The 14,715-nt window shown below is 44.2% G+C and overlaps 8 protein-coding genes across 11 annotated transcripts; 3 read left to right on the top strand and 5 right to left on the bottom strand.

Moving 5' to 3' along the window:
- Positions 1-847: 847 nt before the first annotated feature.
- LOC132798936 (DNA polymerase subunit gamma-1, mitochondrial) lies at positions 848-4,803 on the bottom strand. Its single transcript, XM_060810968.1, has 3 exons — positions 2,710-4,803; positions 1,833-2,652; positions 848-1,771 (listed from the first exon to the last, which is right to left on the bottom strand). The coding sequence occupies exons 1-3, from the start codon at positions 4,664-4,666 to the stop codon at positions 1,117-1,119; spliced, it is 3,432 nt and encodes a 1,143-aa protein (XP_060666951.1). The 5' UTR covers positions 4,667-4,803; the 3' UTR covers positions 848-1,116.
- Positions 4,804-4,906: 103 nt separating this feature from the next.
- Positions 4,907-6,793, bottom strand: LOC132798945 (actin-related protein 2/3 complex subunit 1A-B). The gene is made up of 3 exons (XM_060810983.1): positions 6,708-6,793; positions 6,355-6,627; positions 4,907-6,288 (listed from the first exon to the last, which is right to left on the bottom strand). The coding sequence occupies exons 2-3, from the start codon at positions 6,425-6,427 to the stop codon at positions 5,228-5,230; spliced, it is 1,134 nt and encodes a 377-aa protein (XP_060666966.1). The 5' UTR covers positions 6,428-6,627; positions 6,708-6,793; the 3' UTR covers positions 4,907-5,227.
- A 55-nt stretch (positions 6,794-6,848) lies between these two features.
- LOC132798942 (origin recognition complex subunit 5) lies at positions 6,849-8,633 on the top strand. Of its 2 annotated transcripts, none has more exons than XM_060810979.1 (2): positions 6,849-7,582; positions 7,638-7,830. In XM_060810979.1, exons 1-2 carry the CDS (start codon positions 6,940-6,942, stop codon positions 7,679-7,681), a joined length of 687 nt encoding a protein of 228 aa, XP_060666962.1. In that variant the 5' UTR covers positions 6,849-6,939; the 3' UTR covers positions 7,682-7,830. The 2 variants fall into 2 exon arrangements, with proteins under 2 accessions (XP_060666962.1, XP_060666961.1); XM_060810978.1 differs by adding an exon at positions 8,286-8,633 and having other exon boundaries at positions 6,859-8,022.
- On the bottom strand, positions 8,594-11,731 carry LOC132798946 (DNA polymerase subunit gamma-2, mitochondrial). 2 transcript variants are annotated; one of them, XM_060810984.1, is made up of 2 exons: positions 11,032-11,731; positions 8,594-9,000 (listed from the first exon to the last, which is right to left on the bottom strand). In XM_060810984.1, exons 1-2 carry the CDS (start codon positions 11,729-11,731, stop codon positions 8,594-8,596), a joined length of 1,107 nt encoding a protein of 368 aa, XP_060666967.1. The 2 variants fall into 2 exon arrangements, with proteins under 2 accessions (XP_060666967.1, XP_060666968.1); XM_060810985.1 differs by lacking the exon at positions 8,594-9,000 and adding an exon at positions 10,838-10,973.
- LOC132798944 (uncharacterized) lies at positions 8,995-10,837 on the top strand. 2 transcript variants are annotated; one of them, XM_060810982.1, is made up of 2 exons: positions 8,995-10,171; positions 10,230-10,837. In XM_060810982.1, exons 1-2 carry the CDS (start codon positions 9,484-9,486, stop codon positions 10,259-10,261), a joined length of 720 nt encoding a protein of 239 aa, XP_060666965.1. In that variant the 5' UTR covers positions 8,995-9,483; the 3' UTR covers positions 10,262-10,837. The 2 variants fall into 2 exon arrangements, with proteins under 2 accessions (XP_060666965.1, XP_060666964.1); XM_060810981.1 differs by having other exon boundaries at positions 9,348-9,366; positions 9,432-10,826.
- Positions 11,732-11,733: 2 nt separating the features above from the next.
- On the bottom strand, positions 11,734-12,349 carry LOC132798954 (glutamyl-tRNA(Gln) amidotransferase subunit C, mitochondrial). Its single transcript, XM_060810993.1, has one exon. The coding sequence runs from the start codon at positions 12,196-12,198 to the stop codon at positions 11,734-11,736; it is 465 nt and encodes a 154-aa protein (XP_060666976.1). The 5' UTR covers positions 12,199-12,349.
- A 260-nt stretch (positions 12,350-12,609) lies between these two features.
- Positions 12,610-13,521, top strand: LOC132798952 (DNA-directed RNA polymerase II subunit RPB3). Its single transcript, XM_060810990.1, has one exon. The coding sequence runs from the start codon at positions 12,610-12,612 to the stop codon at positions 13,435-13,437; it is 828 nt and encodes a 275-aa protein (XP_060666973.1). The 3' UTR covers positions 13,438-13,521.
- On the bottom strand, positions 13,315-14,272 carry LOC132798953 (small ribosomal subunit protein mS23). The gene is made up of 3 exons (XM_060810991.1): positions 14,129-14,272; positions 13,913-14,074; positions 13,315-13,853 (listed from the first exon to the last, which is right to left on the bottom strand). The coding sequence occupies exons 1-3, from the start codon at positions 14,170-14,172 to the stop codon at positions 13,487-13,489; spliced, it is 573 nt and encodes a 190-aa protein (XP_060666974.1). The 5' UTR covers positions 14,173-14,272; the 3' UTR covers positions 13,315-13,486.
- Between the last annotated feature and the right edge of the window lie 443 nt (positions 14,273-14,715).

Below are 14,715 nucleotides of genomic sequence, written 5' to 3'. Positions count from 1 at the left end.
AATGACCACGCCTTTTTTCGATGATGTGCGGGTATAAAAAGAAGTCAAGTCAGGGCTGTACGGCGGATGACCCATGAATTCCACGTTTTGACCGCAAAAAAACGCGCGGGTTTGAGCTGGTGTGTGGGAGTTCGCGTTGTCATGGTGCGGAATGATCCATCTTTTCTTGTTCGTTTTCGAATTTCTACAAGGAGTTCAGGCTTACAAATTATGGTGTACCACTCAGAATTGACCGTCCTACATTGCTCAAGCGAAACAGTCGCCACATGACCAGTTTTACCGAAGAAACAGGCGACCATTTGCTGAATAGTGCTTCCTCCACGAACAAGGTTCGTTGGATTTGGCTCGTCTTCAAAGACCCACACGGTCGATTGCTGTTTTGTTTTGGGCTCATAACCATAGATCCATGATTCGTCACCTGTGACCATCTTATAAATGTCTTTTGAAGCACAGGGAATGTATTTTTTCAAAATTTCTTTGAACCAATCCACACAAGCCTTTTTTTGAGCAATCGTTAAATTGTGCGGGATCCAATGAGAACAATCCTTTTACGACCAGGTGTTTATGCAATATCGAATGTATTCTGGTGGAAGAAATGTCAAAGGATGCCTCTATCTCACGATATGTCACATGTCGATCTAGCATTATCAGTTCACGCACGGCATCAATGTTTTCTGGCCCAACGTCCGTTTTTGGACGACCTTCACAACCTTCGTCTTCTAGCGAGCATCGGCCACGATAGAATCTATTAAACCAGTATTTCACAGGGCTATAGGATGGCACTTCATCGCCTTATAAAGATTTAAGTTCATCGGTGCACTCGTGTCGTAATAATCCAAGTCGAAAGTTGTGAAAAATTTTTGCTCAAAAGTGTTCACGAGTTAATTCGATTTTTCTGCCGAGGTAAGTTTTTGATTAATCGTTTATCGATATCAAACGTGCTCGTACATGAACAAGTTGTATGGAGCTTTTATTGATAAAAGTCCAAACTTTTTTTGGGAAATAGCCAATTGGTCCTAATATGGCTAGAAGTGACCTAGGCCAGAAACTTAAATAGCAACCCTCGTAATTTTACCAAATCTTAACAAACAAATAAACTACTGCTCAGTTCTTCGTTTAATTTGACTCTTCTTTGAGCCACTCCCATTGACTGACATCAGAACCTCCTGCCTTCTCGATGGCCTCGCTTATGCTAAGACTCTGACCGGGCGCAATGCCGTAGCCAATTTTAAGGCCATGTGGATTTGAGGGCGTCTGGCAGTCCATGGTGCACTCTTTGCGCAGTACGGTGTCCACTTCGACGGACGAGAAAAAGGCAACGGACATGGGCAGATCGGTGAGTCCAATGCGAGAGGCACAAAAGGAGCGTGTTAGCAAATTGGTAATGTGCATGGCCAGTGCGGCTTTCGGAGCTACATCATCCTTGACTAGATAGCGCAGTTCGTCGTGAAAACTCAAACAGAAACGCGCGTGAGGTCCGAGCAGCCAACGCATGCTCACCAACATCAAGTGCAGAAAGTCAACGGCACCACTTTGCACCACCCAATTGACACGAGTGGGCAGAAATCGTTGCTCCTGATCCTGCGACTCCAAGGCACGGCTCAAGCGGCAGCCGAGAAACGGCGTCTCGGGCTGCTTACGTGTGGCAATCTCCTCCAGCCGATTGAACATGGCACTCTCCGTGCCACCCTGCCAGCTTGGACGATGAAACACCTCGCCAATGGAACGTTGACGTTGCATTGCCAGGCGATTAGCCTCATAGCTGCTGTAGCTGTTGGAACAATACAGTGATTAATCTGTGAATAATATTAGGGTTTATGAATACTACATACGCTCTGTCATCCAGTTCGTCATGGAACTCTTCTCGCAGCCGATAGACACGTTTGCCCTTTGTGGCCGCAAACATCTTCATGGCCTTGGCCTTGGCTTCGCTGGCGCTTAGCGAGGGATTGAATTGTTGCAGCAGCGTCTCGGCAAATTGTTGTCCAGCTCCATAGATACGTGCATAGTTTATCACCTTAGCCTGATCACGAGAGATACCCACCACTTTGGCGGTGATGGAATGCATGTCGCTGCCATTGGCCTTGCTGCCGCTGAGGGTCATCCAACCCAAAGGCGTGGCACCATGCTCGCCATGCGCATAGGAATCACCCAGCACTGAGGCTATCCATAGCTCTTGAGAGTCCACGTCTGCACCGACGAGCTTATAACCTGGCGGGGCTTGAACCATGGCACGCAACTCGGAGCCAATGCGATTGGCGCGTGAATTGGACGCTGTCATCCAGGTGGATTCCATAGCGCGACGCGTCAAGGTGCCAGCCACGACAACCTGCGGACAAATGGCGCCATAGGCAATGCGCTGAGCATGCGAAGCCAGTGCCGTAGGCAGCTCCTCTGGCTGCAGCCAAACAACCATTTGATTAAGAATACGATCACGATTGTTGCGCCAGTAGGACATCATGCGAGCAATCTCAATGACCCGCGACGCCCCCTGGCAAGTGGGATCTCCACTACTCAACGCGTGCTCCGAGAACTTGTTGAGAAAGTCCTTAGACAACGGATTGCCCACCCGAAACGACGGTCCGTTCTTGTGGGGAAGTTTGAGGAAAAAGCAGATGTCGTCTAGCACCTGGTTACACCAGACTCCGGAGCCTGAAAATGAATAGTATTTACTTTATAAAGTTGAAGATGTGCATAATCTCGACTTACCTTTGTAGTTTTCTTCAAGCCGTTGCTGACGTTGCGAGATTTTTTTGTAATGCTGTCGCTTGCCCAGCTGCTCATCTATTTGTTGGGGCAGCATATCCATGGCCAGCTCGCTGTGTTCCTCCGAAGCAAATTGCCGAGCAAATTCTGGGATGGCACAGCGCTCAAGCAGCTGATCCATGGGCAGTTTAGTGTGCGCGGAGATTGAATCACTTCGAAATGGTACCAGAAATCCCCAGCCATGCTCCCGCTTGTAGTGGAGGGGATAGCCCTCCCAGCAAAGCGACAATAATTTAGGAGCAATCTGCATGCCAGTACTAATTTCACTGGCACCCGGCGTCCAAAGCTCTTCCTCCTCATCAGCCAGCGGCTCATCCTCGCTGTAAACTGAGGGAGGCTTGCGACATAATTTGCGATACCATTGCGGATAGCCGGGCAACAAGGGACGACGCGCTGGCAACAAGGCGCGTTGATCGTAGAGATGTTGAAACTTCTGTTGCAGCTGCCGTTGGTTTGTGCTGAGATCACGATGCTGCAACTCCACGCTGGGTAATGGCTTACGCTTGGGCGGCTGCTTTAATTTGAGCGTCTGTACGCTCCAGTCCTCATCCCACAGCCAAAGATGCTGACGATATTGCTCATCATGGAGTAAGGCACAAGCTTCTTCTGCTCGACGACCCAAGTGATATTTGGCCTCAATACTGAGATCCTCATAGGTCAGCTGTGCATCACGGATATAGCGCTCCCAGTTGGAGTTTACGGGCAGATAGGCGGAACCCATTTCTAGCATGCCCGCCAAAGTAACAGGATGTGGAAAGCGTTCGGCGTAGAGTGGATAAAGCACGCGCAACACTCGATGTGTTGCCTCTACGTCACCAGCGCAGTAATTAACCAACGACTGGAAGTGCTGGCGCACCTGATCCAGCGTGCCCTCCACAAAGATGTTGCGCGGTTCCTTGGACAATTCGTCGCCGCCGCAATACAAACGATGCACATCTACCAAACTGTTGAGCGAACTCTGCTCTAACCATTCGAGATCCTCCACAGCCGGCTCCTTTTTCGACTTGAGCATGGCACGCTGATAGCTAGTGACGCCGCTGACGCACATATGAAGCGACATGGTATCCACAAAGCGTGTGCCCGTGTCCTCAATCAAATACTGCTCCCGCAATCGCGCTCTATCGTATGAGACATTGTGACCGACAATTAGAGACGGCTCATCGCGCCCCAGGGAAATGAGTTCGTCTAAACTGTAATGCGGTCGTTCGTTGTTATGATCCACATCGATGGGATCCATGGATGGTACATTTAGCCGATGCTTCGTTAGTCTTGGACTTACCCAACAATACCATCGCTTGGTACTGACAGCTGTGGCCAGCACTGGGGTGCTGCCCTCACGCACACACACTTCCACATCGAACACAAGGCCGTGCTCCAACGGTTTCTGCACTGGAGTCGCGCTCCCATCCGTTGGATCGTATGCTGTCCAGCCGGCATAGAAGGCCCAACGCTTGGGTTTCGCGGGCAGTTCATTGCAGGCCACAAGTGGATGCAGCAGCGCCAAGTAAGGCTGCACTTGTTCCTTGGCAATAGCATGGAAGTGCTGCTCAATGTTCGGACCGCGCAATTGCGGCAACTTTAGCTGCACATCCGGCATGCACGATGTGCTTGCTACATCAATGCCGTGTCGCTTTAGTTCCGCATTGTACAGATTGGCAGCTGCCTTCTGCACATCGCTGTATTGTCGCAATGCCTGGGGAAAGATTTGTCTATGTAAATTCTGCGATATCATCTGCACTTTTACTAGATTTTCGGCATATTCCTCATCAGCTTGTTGCGCATGTTTGGGCTTTGGTTTTGGTTTGTTGTTTTTGCTGGGCAATTTGCGAAACACTTTAGTGCTGCTGCTAGCATAATGGTCGCGGCCAACTTTGGTAGCATAACAGCGTAACAGACGCATTGTTAGTCAGCAACTTCAGTCATAATCTTAAAATATTTACACACAAAACTCAGCGCGCAGCAAAAAGTAAATATTTATCGAGCTAGCCATAACTATCGATAAATGACTACAAGTACAAATTAATTACATCATTACTCGATGCAAGTATTGATATCGATGCTCGTGCTCGCATCGATTAGCGATCAACTGATTTTTAAACTAGTCCCCCAAAACAAACCCCAAAAAGATAATTCAGATTCATCAAATAAAATAGTTTCACTTGTTGCAATTGATTAGACATATTAAAAACACATACACAGACTTTTGTGATGAAATGGGGTGAAGATAGAACATAATCTCCTTAGTTATTTGAATAAAAAATTAATATATATAAAAGCTTTCATACGCGATACACAATTGGTTTAAGAGCGATTTTCGAAAACAATTTGGCAAAAATACTGTGCATCCCCCACTCCTGCCAGGCCTGCAACTCACAAAGTTTTGTTTTAAACAAATAACAAGAATTTGCCGGCTGACACAACAAGCGGATCCAACAAGCGAGACACACAACAGAAGTTACATTTAAATTTGCAGATTTCTCATGCCGCCATTGATGCCGCCCTGTTCCACATTCCAAATAACCAGCTGACCATCGACACCTGACGTGGACACCTTGCTGGCACTGTCCTTCTCACCAGCATACAGTCTCATGCTCGTAATGGCATTCTGATGTATAGAATCCACAGCTGTGTCCGTATTCTCCGTTCGCATATTGCGATCCATCGATTGAAAAATGCTCATAGCTGTTATGCCACTAGCCTCTCGTTTCTGTGACTTGTCCAGTTTGCCACTCAACACCAGCTTATTGTCCGAAGTCAAACTGTACAGCAGCGGAACACAACTGTAACCGGCGACGACCACTGAGGTGGGCGACACCCATTCGCAGGAGAGGAAGGGTAAATAGCCGGTGCGGCAGCGTATAACAGCGTTGCCATTGGTGGCGTCGGCAATGCTTACACAGCTGTCGTGGCCCACCCAGCACACTTTGTTGCCATCGCTGGAAAAGCTCACATTGTTAATCCAGCCGCCGCCAGATGTGAGCGAGTTCCTAAACTCGGCCATCAACTGGCCCAGGGGCTTGCGATTGCCCCATGGCGTAGGTGATGGTGGTTCCTCAATGTCCTTGATGAAGGCAGAGAACACCCGCACCTTATAGTCCGTGGATCCAGCCACGAGCAGCACATTATTGGGATGCCAGTCCAGCGAAGTTACCGTGGAGCGTATGGGCTTCTTAATGTGCTTGGAGACCCACCAATCGTTCTCGGATTCAAAGTAGCAGACCGATATTAGGCGAGCGCCCGAGCCGACGGCAAACTTATTCTCAGCCGGTGACCACTTAACGCAGGTGGCGGCGCGATTGATGCGCAACAGAACAAGCGTTGGCTTCCATTTTCCATCGTCGCCTTGGGTCCAAACATACGCATTGCGATCGGCGGCACAACTAACGATGCGATTGGTGTTCTTGGCCCAATCGATGCCCATGACACGCAAGTCGTGTTGATTCAGCACATCGGTCAGTTTCCAGCTACTACCGTCGCGACGATAGATATGAATCTCATGGTTATTCGGTGATAAAGCGATTTCTGAGTCAACCAAAAATGAGTCACTCGATTAGCAAACAAATATAAAAGAGGTCATTTGTTACTCACGCGTGCGATCCTTGTTCCAGGCGTGGCACGTTATGGAAGCCAGCGAGGTGCCAAAGGTATACTTTTCGGCCATAGCGCAAAATTGGGTTAAAAGGTATTAATTAAATGCTGCACAACTTTTAACCACACACGTTGAACAATTGGGCGTTGTTTTTGTGTTGTTTTTTTCGAGGAGGCGTCGTTTTGTTTGATGAGTTGTTGGCTAGTTTTAATCGCGGACTCTGGGCCGTCTACACGATTAAGCTAGAGTTGAACGTCGTTATTCCGCTTTACCTGCGTCAATTCACAAAAAGTAAAACACCAGAATTTTTTCAAGCGTTTCAGCAAACATGTAAAATGCAGAAATTAATCACCTTTGGTGGAGAAGCCAGCCTGTGTTGTGTAGCTGCAAACCGCGTCTTTGGGTCAGCGAGCAGTGTTGTGCAAGTCACTAAGCGACACCGGCTCGATAGGTTTTTTTCGTGTATCCCTTCAAATAATCGATAGCGTGCCGGTTCGTTTGTTTCTTATACAGTGCAACCCTTGATTTTGCCGCGCAATACTTCCAGCTGCTACAGTCGTTTTCTTGTTGCCAAACATAAACAAATGGAGCAAATCTGTGCAGCGTTGGAGCCGCAATTTCCGTGTCGGGAAACAGCTATAACGACTTTGGGCGAACTTATTGGCGACTGTGAAGAGGCCTATCCACCTGTAATCTATGTTTTCGGCCACAGTGGGACAGGCAAAACAACATTAATTAACAGCTTCCTGAAACAATGCCAGAAGCAGCAAAAAGTACGCATTGCACAACTAAATGCCATAGAATGTTATACGACCAAGATCATGATAGAGAATGTGCTGGATTCGTTGGCGGTGCAACAGTCGCCGGCCGACAATATGCTGGAATTTGTGGAACAATTGCGTTGTTTACACACGGCAGAAACGCATGGTTTTCTTATTGCCATCGACAATGCGGAAAGATTGCGGGACATGGACGCGAATGTGCTTCCCGTGTTGATGCGACTACAGCAGATAACCAGTCTGAATGTGTGTGTGCTACTGCTCTCCCAGCTGCCCTTTGAGAAGTATTACAACAAGACGGGACTAAGTGAGATTATCACGCTTCACTTGGGCCAATATAACAAGGCGGAAACGTTGCGCATTCTCAGCACCGACTTTGATCAAGTGCGTCAGCAACTGCTACAGCAACAATCACAGGAGCAACAGCAGCAGCAACGACTGGACATTTGTGAGGCAGCCATGACGCCAGATTTTTATAATAATTATCTGAATCTGTTTCTTAGCGTCTTCTACAAGGCTTGCCGTGATGTGCCTGAATTACGTCTAACGGCACGCAAGTGTTTTGGCATCTACATGGAACCGGTTCTCGATGGCAGCGTAGAGTGCGCGGATGTGTCGCGTCTCTGGCGACACATAGCTGGTCCATTGCGTGCGGCCCTCACACAGATCTATATGCGCATTGAGAAGCCGCTGCTGGGTGAGACCGTCATGGAGGATCAAAGTGTACGAAAGTTAGCGCAGTCATTAGAGCTGCCCTACTATGGAAAATATCTACTGATTGCCGCCTTTCTCGCCAGTCACAACTCGGCCAAGCAGGATAAGCGACTCTTTGTAAAGCATCATGGCAAGCAGCGAAAGCGAATGCAGACAGTCAACGCCAGAGCCAAGGTAAATGATTCTCTTTTCTTAACTTAAAATATTTTAAAATAGGCACAAATCATTATCATTATTTTTAGGAAAAAGTAGTATCACGTTTTCTGCAACGATTATAATATTATATTATATTCTATTTTTGACTTTAATCATTATTACTTAACGACCAAAATAAGTTTATTCTTATATTATGCATCATATATAATCATCGTTTTAGATGATGATTACACAGAAACGCTCATAATATAACTCACAATAAGTTCTCTTTCTCATCATAGAATGCCGAAAAGATGTCCACCACCCTGGGACCTAAATCCTTTAGCATTGATCGCCTATTGGCTATTTTCTATGCCATACTCGATGAGAAAGTGGGTCTCACTTGCAATCTGCTGTCACAGATCTCAACGCTGGTGCATTTGAAGCTGCTCAGCTTTGTCTCTGGCGAGCAAAATATTATGGATGGTTCCGCCAAGTTACAGTGTACCGTTGGACTCGAGTTTGTACTCTACATTGGCAAAGTCGTTGGCTTCAATGTGCGGCAATATCTCTGTGACTTTATGTAGCCAACAAGTTGAATTTAATTAATTTAAAAGCTTCTAAATATATTTAACAAATAGTCTGGTAAATCACTAATGTGTATCATCTCTGCCAGCTGCGTGTCGCGGCTGCGCAATTGCATCAGTCCATTGGTAAGCGACTGTCGCTCATCTAACAGCAACATATATGGGACTCCTAGGCAATCGGATTGTTCCAGGTGATGTGTCATTTCTTCTTTATTCTTGGCCAAACTGTAGCCTTGATCATCAATAACATGAAGCCGTAGTCGGGCACTCTGTAAAACGTCCACCATGTGAGCGCAAAGATCATGAAGTTCTGTTGAGGATTTCTCAGCCTTTTGCATTGCTACAATGCCACATTGATAAGGCGCCAGCACTCGATTCAGTAGCAGTGAACGCGACTCTCTGCCATGGTCGCAGCCGTCCAATAAAAGGGCTGCAAATATTGAGCATTTAATAATTATTATTTCATATACAGTACCATCTCAATAATTGCTACATTAAAGTCTGAAGAATAAATATTTATGTAAATATTGATCAGAGTCAACAGCCGAGATGATATAGACATGTCCGCCTATCTGATCTCAGAGACTATAAGAGATGAAGCTACAATTCGTTTGTTGGGCTTATAAAATTGTATATTTTGAAAGTTATGTACTATATGTTATATTGTTATATCAAACACACTTGATTGTACCTCCCTCACTTTCACTAAGGCGAATATTGTTCATTTTTGTGACACTCATCTTTGAGAGTTGGGCTCTATTACGGTTACCTAAAGAGTGTATAGGGGTTGAGTTGAGTAAGCGAGATTTATTTATAGACAACAAAGAGCGATCAGTTATTTGTGAGCTATAATCTTTACAGAACAATTTCATTTTAATCAAAACTTTTGGAATCGACAGACAAATATATCACGATGTTGGACGAACTCAATAGTGACTGTCAGTTAATTATAATCAAATATTTACAGCTTAACGATCAAATAGCGCTTTGTGAGGCCTCTAAAAACCATTCAAATCGCTTGTATACAAATGTGATATTTTCCTGGGAGCATCAGCGTTGCTTCAAATTGGATGAATATAACTTTGAGAGGTTTGAGGAGATGCCGGAGATGTTGGACATATTTCTCTCCAGCATTAGTGAAATCGTGCAGAAATTGATATTACAATGGGTTACACTGAAGTTTCTAAAACGATGGAAAAATTACACATTTCCCAGTATGAGAACACTGAAATACTTATTAGTTCCATCGTATGGTTCTAAACATGAAGCTGACGAAGCTTTACAAATAATGTCAAATCTCTTTCCTGGACTACTTCGTGTAACGCCTCATGGTGATTTTCACTGCGGCCAACTGTCAAAATGGACTCAGTTGGGCGAACTGAATTTGGTCAATTGGTTCTCCAACTATAAAAGCCAAGTTAGTCCTATAGAGGTTATCCAGTGTAAAATGCTGGAAAAACTGCAGCTGAATCATTATTTTCGTTGGCCTGGAATTTATGATCAAATCATGGCGTTGCCCAAGCTATACAAACTTTCGATCATCCTAACTAATCATCATGCTCTCCACGAAGACATTGCAGTTGAACTGCTGGAGAATCGTGGCAAGGATGTTTATAAGATGACCCTTAGTGACATAAATAATCTATATTACATTTCCAGGCTGCGCAAGGCGAGCAACTTGCGCCATTTGACCCTGGCAAGAGTTTATTTCTCCATTAAAAAAATTTGTAAGCTGATTGCCAATTTAAAGCAGCTGGAGCGATTGGATTTCATAGACTTTCAGAGCTGGCTTAATGAGAAGGAACTTTGGCGAATTGTTGCCAAATGCCCATCGCTAAAAATTCTAAATATATCGGGTATGAAACTATGCGAGAATTTTTTTGAACTTGATCGGAGTGCAATGGAGAAGACACTGAACAATCGTTTGCAGCCTGTAATATTAAATTGTTATAACACTTACAAAAATGAACAGTTGATGCGTCAGTATTTCAAGCATCCACAACTGAAGCTATCTTTTAAGCCTTCAACTTGGAGATTCATCGATTGGAATGAATCGCACGGAATGATACAACTGTACTTTACACCTTTGCTGACATCTTAAAATCACGAATGTTGTGTATTTTTTAAACTATTTTAGTGTTCACTTTTGGGTTATTATGTTTTAATAAAAGCATTATGAATATATTAATTATGATGTAGATAAACCCATAACTTTAATTTAATCTTTTAGACTTGTTCATAAAGAACCTGCAATTGTTATTCATAATTTTTATTGTATTTACTAAAACGTAATGATTAAATATTTGCAGTTTGCGATTCTTGGTAATAAGAAATCGTCCAATTATATTCCTGTTTGACTAACGATAATCGAGTTTGAGAAATGCCATAGTAATTCCATTACACCTAATCAAAAACCTAATCCTTTATAAATTATACATAAAGATAGATTAAATTGGTTTACCACAGGTGGCTGGTTCCAGTTCGATGACAGAGCGGATCACCATTGGCAGCTGCATTTTGGTAGTGCGTGCATCGGGTAATTCAAAATCGTTTCCAGCGGGCAGCGGCACCAAACTGAGCTGTTCCACAGTCACTTCGCCTGCTTCCCCGAAGCCAGCTTTAATATCAATGGCCTGACAATGCTCTAGGTCTGCATGACAATCGTAGGGCACGATAGCATAACGACTGGGATTTGAGGAGTAGCGCATCCACCAGATTTTGCTCTCGCGCTGCAGATTATAAAAGTGCTCCAGGCCCCGGTGCGGGTCCACAAAGAAGTCTGTAATTAGTTGTGTGACGTTGCTTTGATGCTGAAAGATTGTATTTGATTTTGAGTTAGATGGCATGCTCTTTTGATGCTTTAGCACTGTGGGACATTTCGCCCTGCTGGGATACGATTGCCGAAGCTGTTGAAACTGTTCCCGAAATTGCTTGGAATGGGTAAAGGAGAAACGAGACTGATCAATCATTTCTGTAGTGTGTTCAATGTGGCCAAAGTTAACAGCCAGCTGTCGCATGCTTAGCCAATGGTGTTGCAGCTGATTGGCATAAACAGTGCCATGATGCAGCAGTTCCAAACTGGGAGTCTTTCCATTCTCTGTGCTGCGCCAGAAGCCAACAGTTTGCATAGCTTTGAGGCAGCGGCTGAGACGTGTCGACATTACTATTGTTCCAGCGGTATGTTGCCCGGCGGCGACACGTAGTAATCCTCGTCTGTCACCTTGGCAATTTTTAGCAACTGTTCTCGGCAATTTCCTTCACTCACTTCGTCGTTGCGTAACTGCAACTGTTGCGTCTCCAGCACCGTGTACAACGGACGCACGCCTTGAGTGTTGATATGCGCAATCTTGTCCGCAAATTGGATGCTGCTCTTGAGCGTAACCAGTGCCTGTTCACTGTCCAGATCCACTAAAGATAAACGCTCTAACAGTTGAATAGTTTTAGTGTCGATTTCAAGTTCGTTGTCGCTGGTGTCTGGAAATGCCGTTGGAACCGGCGACTGTGGCACTTTTGTGGTATGATTTAGTTTCGTAAAATCAATTTGCTTTTGATTAATAGACGTTGATGTTTTAATAATATTTTTAGCTGCAATTTGGCAATAAAAACGCGTAAAAACAATTCGCAACATTTTGGACAATTTTGCAGTATTGCAAAGCGTTAATATACTAGAGCAAAAGCATAGCGTTATTATTATTAATCGACTTTTTGAAAGGTTCGCGATAAAATCGATTACTTTAGATAAATTAACACTACGCTTTATTTCAATACTGGTTGCAGCTTCGTGCTAATCGTTCAGAGTCTGAACTTCAGACTTCGATTATATTCTCTATTGTAATTTTAAAATAGTAATTCACAAAATTGCCACACTTTGGAAAAATTTAGTGTTGTAAGGCTCTTTAAATCCATAACACTATTAATCGTCTGAAATTCAGTTACTGATAAGTTTGCATGCAGTCGATAACTATTAGAAAATCAACTCTACCCGGTTTACAGCATTTTAGCGCTGTTTTGTGTTTATTTTGGTTAATTTCTAATAAAAATGCCGTATGCAAATCAACCGTCTGTGCAAATCAACGAGCTGACTGACGACAATGTCAAGTTTGTGCTTGAGGATACCGAACTGAGTGTAGCGAACAGTTTGCGCCGCGTTTTCATTGCCGAGACACCAACACTGGCCATCGACTGGGTACAACTTGAGGCCAACTCAACTGTGTTGTCCGACGAGTTCCTCGCTCATCGCATTGGCCTCATTCCCCTCATATCCGATGATGTGGTCGAGCGGTTGCAGTACACTCGTGATTGCATCTGCCTGGACTTTTGCCCAGAGTGCAGTGTGGAATTTACTCTGGATGTTAAATGTAATGAGGAGCAAACACGTCATGTAACCACCGCCGATTTGAAGTCCAGCAATGCCAAAGTGCTGCCTGTAACGTCACGTAACCAAGGCGAGGAAGACAATGAGTACGGCGAGAGTACGGACGAAATTCTCATTATAAAACTGCGCAAGGGACAAGAACTTAAGCTGCGCGCTTATGCTAAAAAGGGCTTTGGCAAGGAGCACGCCAAGTGGAATCCCACAGCGGGTGTTTGCTTTGAATACGATCCCGATAACTCTATGCGTCATACGCTTTTTCCCAAGCCCGATGAATGGCCCAAGAGCGAGCACACTGAACTGGAGGATGATCAATTTGAGGCGCCATATAATTGGGAAGCAAAGGCCAACAAGTTCTTTTTCAATGTGGAGTCATCAGGAGCATTGAAACCCGAAAATATTGTCATAATGGGTGTCCAGGTGCTGAAGAATAAACTTTCCAATCTACAGACACAACTCAGTCACGAGTCGCAAAACGATGCGTTGGCGGTTTAGCAACAGCACATTAGAAATGTATATTAAGTTCACCATAGAAATCACAAGTCTAATCTTTGAATAAACTGTCTATGTTAATGCCTACGCCTTCCTTTTTCGCTTTGCCGGGAGTTGAAGTTGGAGTCGTTGTCTGCTGCTCCTCTGCTTGCTGGAAATCATTGAGCAACGAGCTCTTGTTGGTCTCCAGCTCATCACTAGGTAATGTTCCCAAATTATCGTCTGCTCTCTCTTCAGAACGCAGTTGTTGTCGTTGCTCGGCCAGCAAATCGAGTGTTGTTTCATAGATACGTTGCTCATCCAGCGCACCCTGTGATCTTAGATTCTCGTAGAGCTGCACAAACTGCTGAGATTGCGTGTTGCGCCTGTGATCCGTTAATGAAATGGTTTCGTTGGGTCTGTTTTGCTTATGAAGTTTTCTATATGCAAAATGGATTTTGATTAGTTGCACATAAGCAGGAAAGCGTGATTAACTTACGCTCGCACTACATCCTCTGCGTAGAAAATCCTGCGTATGGGCAAATTGGATGCTGGGCGGTCATAACGCGGCTCCAGTTTGGGCGGAAATGCTGCATATACATCATACCAAATGGGTTTGTCCTCCGCTTTCATTGCGCCTCCTCGCAACAGACCCTGAATTCTGTGAAAGCAGGGAAGTAGTAGGTGGGGTGCATTGCTCAGGGCTTCAACTCACCTGGTGAAGATGGTACCAATCTTTTCGAGCCTGCTTTGTGCCATAGTTATGATATTTTACTTGATATTTGCTTTTAATTTATTATTATTACGACATGCGCTGCGGCAAACACAAAGTACTCGATACTTTTAAACAACATTGGTATTTTGAGTAGATTTTGTAAGTGGTGAAATTTTGTGCATGTCGAAACTATAATGTTAACATTGAAAATAAATAATTAATTACTTTTTAATAAACGAATTAAACAAATTTTATTTTACTGAAAATTAGGTTAGTAGGTGGAGGATAATTTTTTTTTTATATTTTGGAATATATATATTTTTAATTTGTATAATATACATTTTTTGGTATGTAAATTCTGAAAAGAACGTTAAGTGCTGTTTTGCAATTTTTGAGCTTTTAAAATAGTAGTATAGTTTCATCTTCATTATATAATACCGTTATTAGTTTCTCGATCTCGAATTTATCTGAAAATAATTATTTTTATGGAAATCTGATCAGTGAGATGTTGTTTTTTTTGGTAGCGGTTTAAGCCAACTTTTTTAAATGCTTGCAGTCTCGATGGAAGTGTAACCATATGCAATTAT

Source organism: Drosophila nasuta, chromosome 2L, assembly GCF_023558535.2.
Source record: "Drosophila nasuta strain 15112-1781.00 chromosome 2L, ASM2355853v1, whole genome shotgun sequence".
Classification (NCBI taxonomy): domain Eukaryota; kingdom Metazoa; phylum Arthropoda; class Insecta; order Diptera; family Drosophilidae; genus Drosophila; species Drosophila nasuta.
The sequence above is the reverse complement of the archived record's forward strand: the minus strand, read 5'-3'. Positions and strand labels throughout refer to the sequence as shown.

Coding starts and splice junctions, on each gene's coding strand:
- LOC132798936 (XM_060810968.1), bottom strand. CDS start 4,666: ATGCGTCTGTTACGCTGTTATGCTACCAAAGTTGGCCGCGACCATTAT. Junction 2,653..2,709: donor GCTTGAAGAAAACTACAAAG/GTAAGTCGAGAT, acceptor ATTCATTTTCAG/GCTCCGGAGTCTGGTGTAAC. Junction 1,772..1,832: donor GACGAACTGGATGACAGAGC/GTATGTAGTATT, acceptor TTGTTCCAACAG/CTACAGCAGCTATGAGGCTA.
- LOC132798945 (XM_060810983.1), bottom strand. CDS start 6,427: ATGGCCGAAAAGTATACCTTTGGCACCTCGCTGGCTTCCATAACGTGC. Junction 6,289..6,354: donor CTGGAACAAGGATCGCACGC/GTGAGTAACAAA, acceptor TGGTTGACTCAG/AAATCGCTTTATCACCGAAT.
- LOC132798942 (XM_060810978.1), top strand. CDS start 6,940: ATGGAGCAAATCTGTGCAGCGTTGGAGCCGCAATTTCCGTGTCGGGAA. Junction 8,023..8,285: donor CAGTCAACGCCAGAGCCAAG/GTAAATGATTCT, acceptor TTCTCATCATAG/AATGCCGAAAAGATGTCCAC.
- LOC132798944 (XM_060810981.1), top strand. CDS start 9,484: ATGTTGGACGAACTCAATAGTGACTGTCAGTTAATTATAATCAAATAT.
- LOC132798946 (XM_060810984.1), bottom strand. CDS start 11,731: ATGTCGACACGTCTCAGCCGCTGCCTCAAAGCTATGCAAACTGTTGGC. Junction 9,001..11,031: donor ACTGGAACCAGCCACCTGTG/GTAAACCAATTT, acceptor CAATATTTGCAG/CCCTTTTATTGGACGGCTGC.
- LOC132798954 (XM_060810993.1), bottom strand. CDS start 12,198: ATGTTGCGAATTGTTTTTACGCGTTTTTATTGCCAAATTGCAGCTAAA.
- LOC132798952 (XM_060810990.1), top strand. CDS start 12,610: ATGCCGTATGCAAATCAACCGTCTGTGCAAATCAACGAGCTGACTGAC.
- LOC132798953 (XM_060810991.1), bottom strand. CDS start 14,172: ATGGCACAAAGCAGGCTCGAAAAGATTGGTACCATCTTCACCAG. Junction 14,075..14,128: donor ATTGGTACCATCTTCACCAG/GTGAGTTGAAGC, acceptor CTGCTTTCACAG/AATTCAGGGTCTGTTGCGAG. Junction 13,854..13,912: donor GCAGAGGATGTAGTGCGAGC/GTAAGTTAATCA, acceptor TTTTGCATATAG/AAAACTTCATAAGCAAAACA.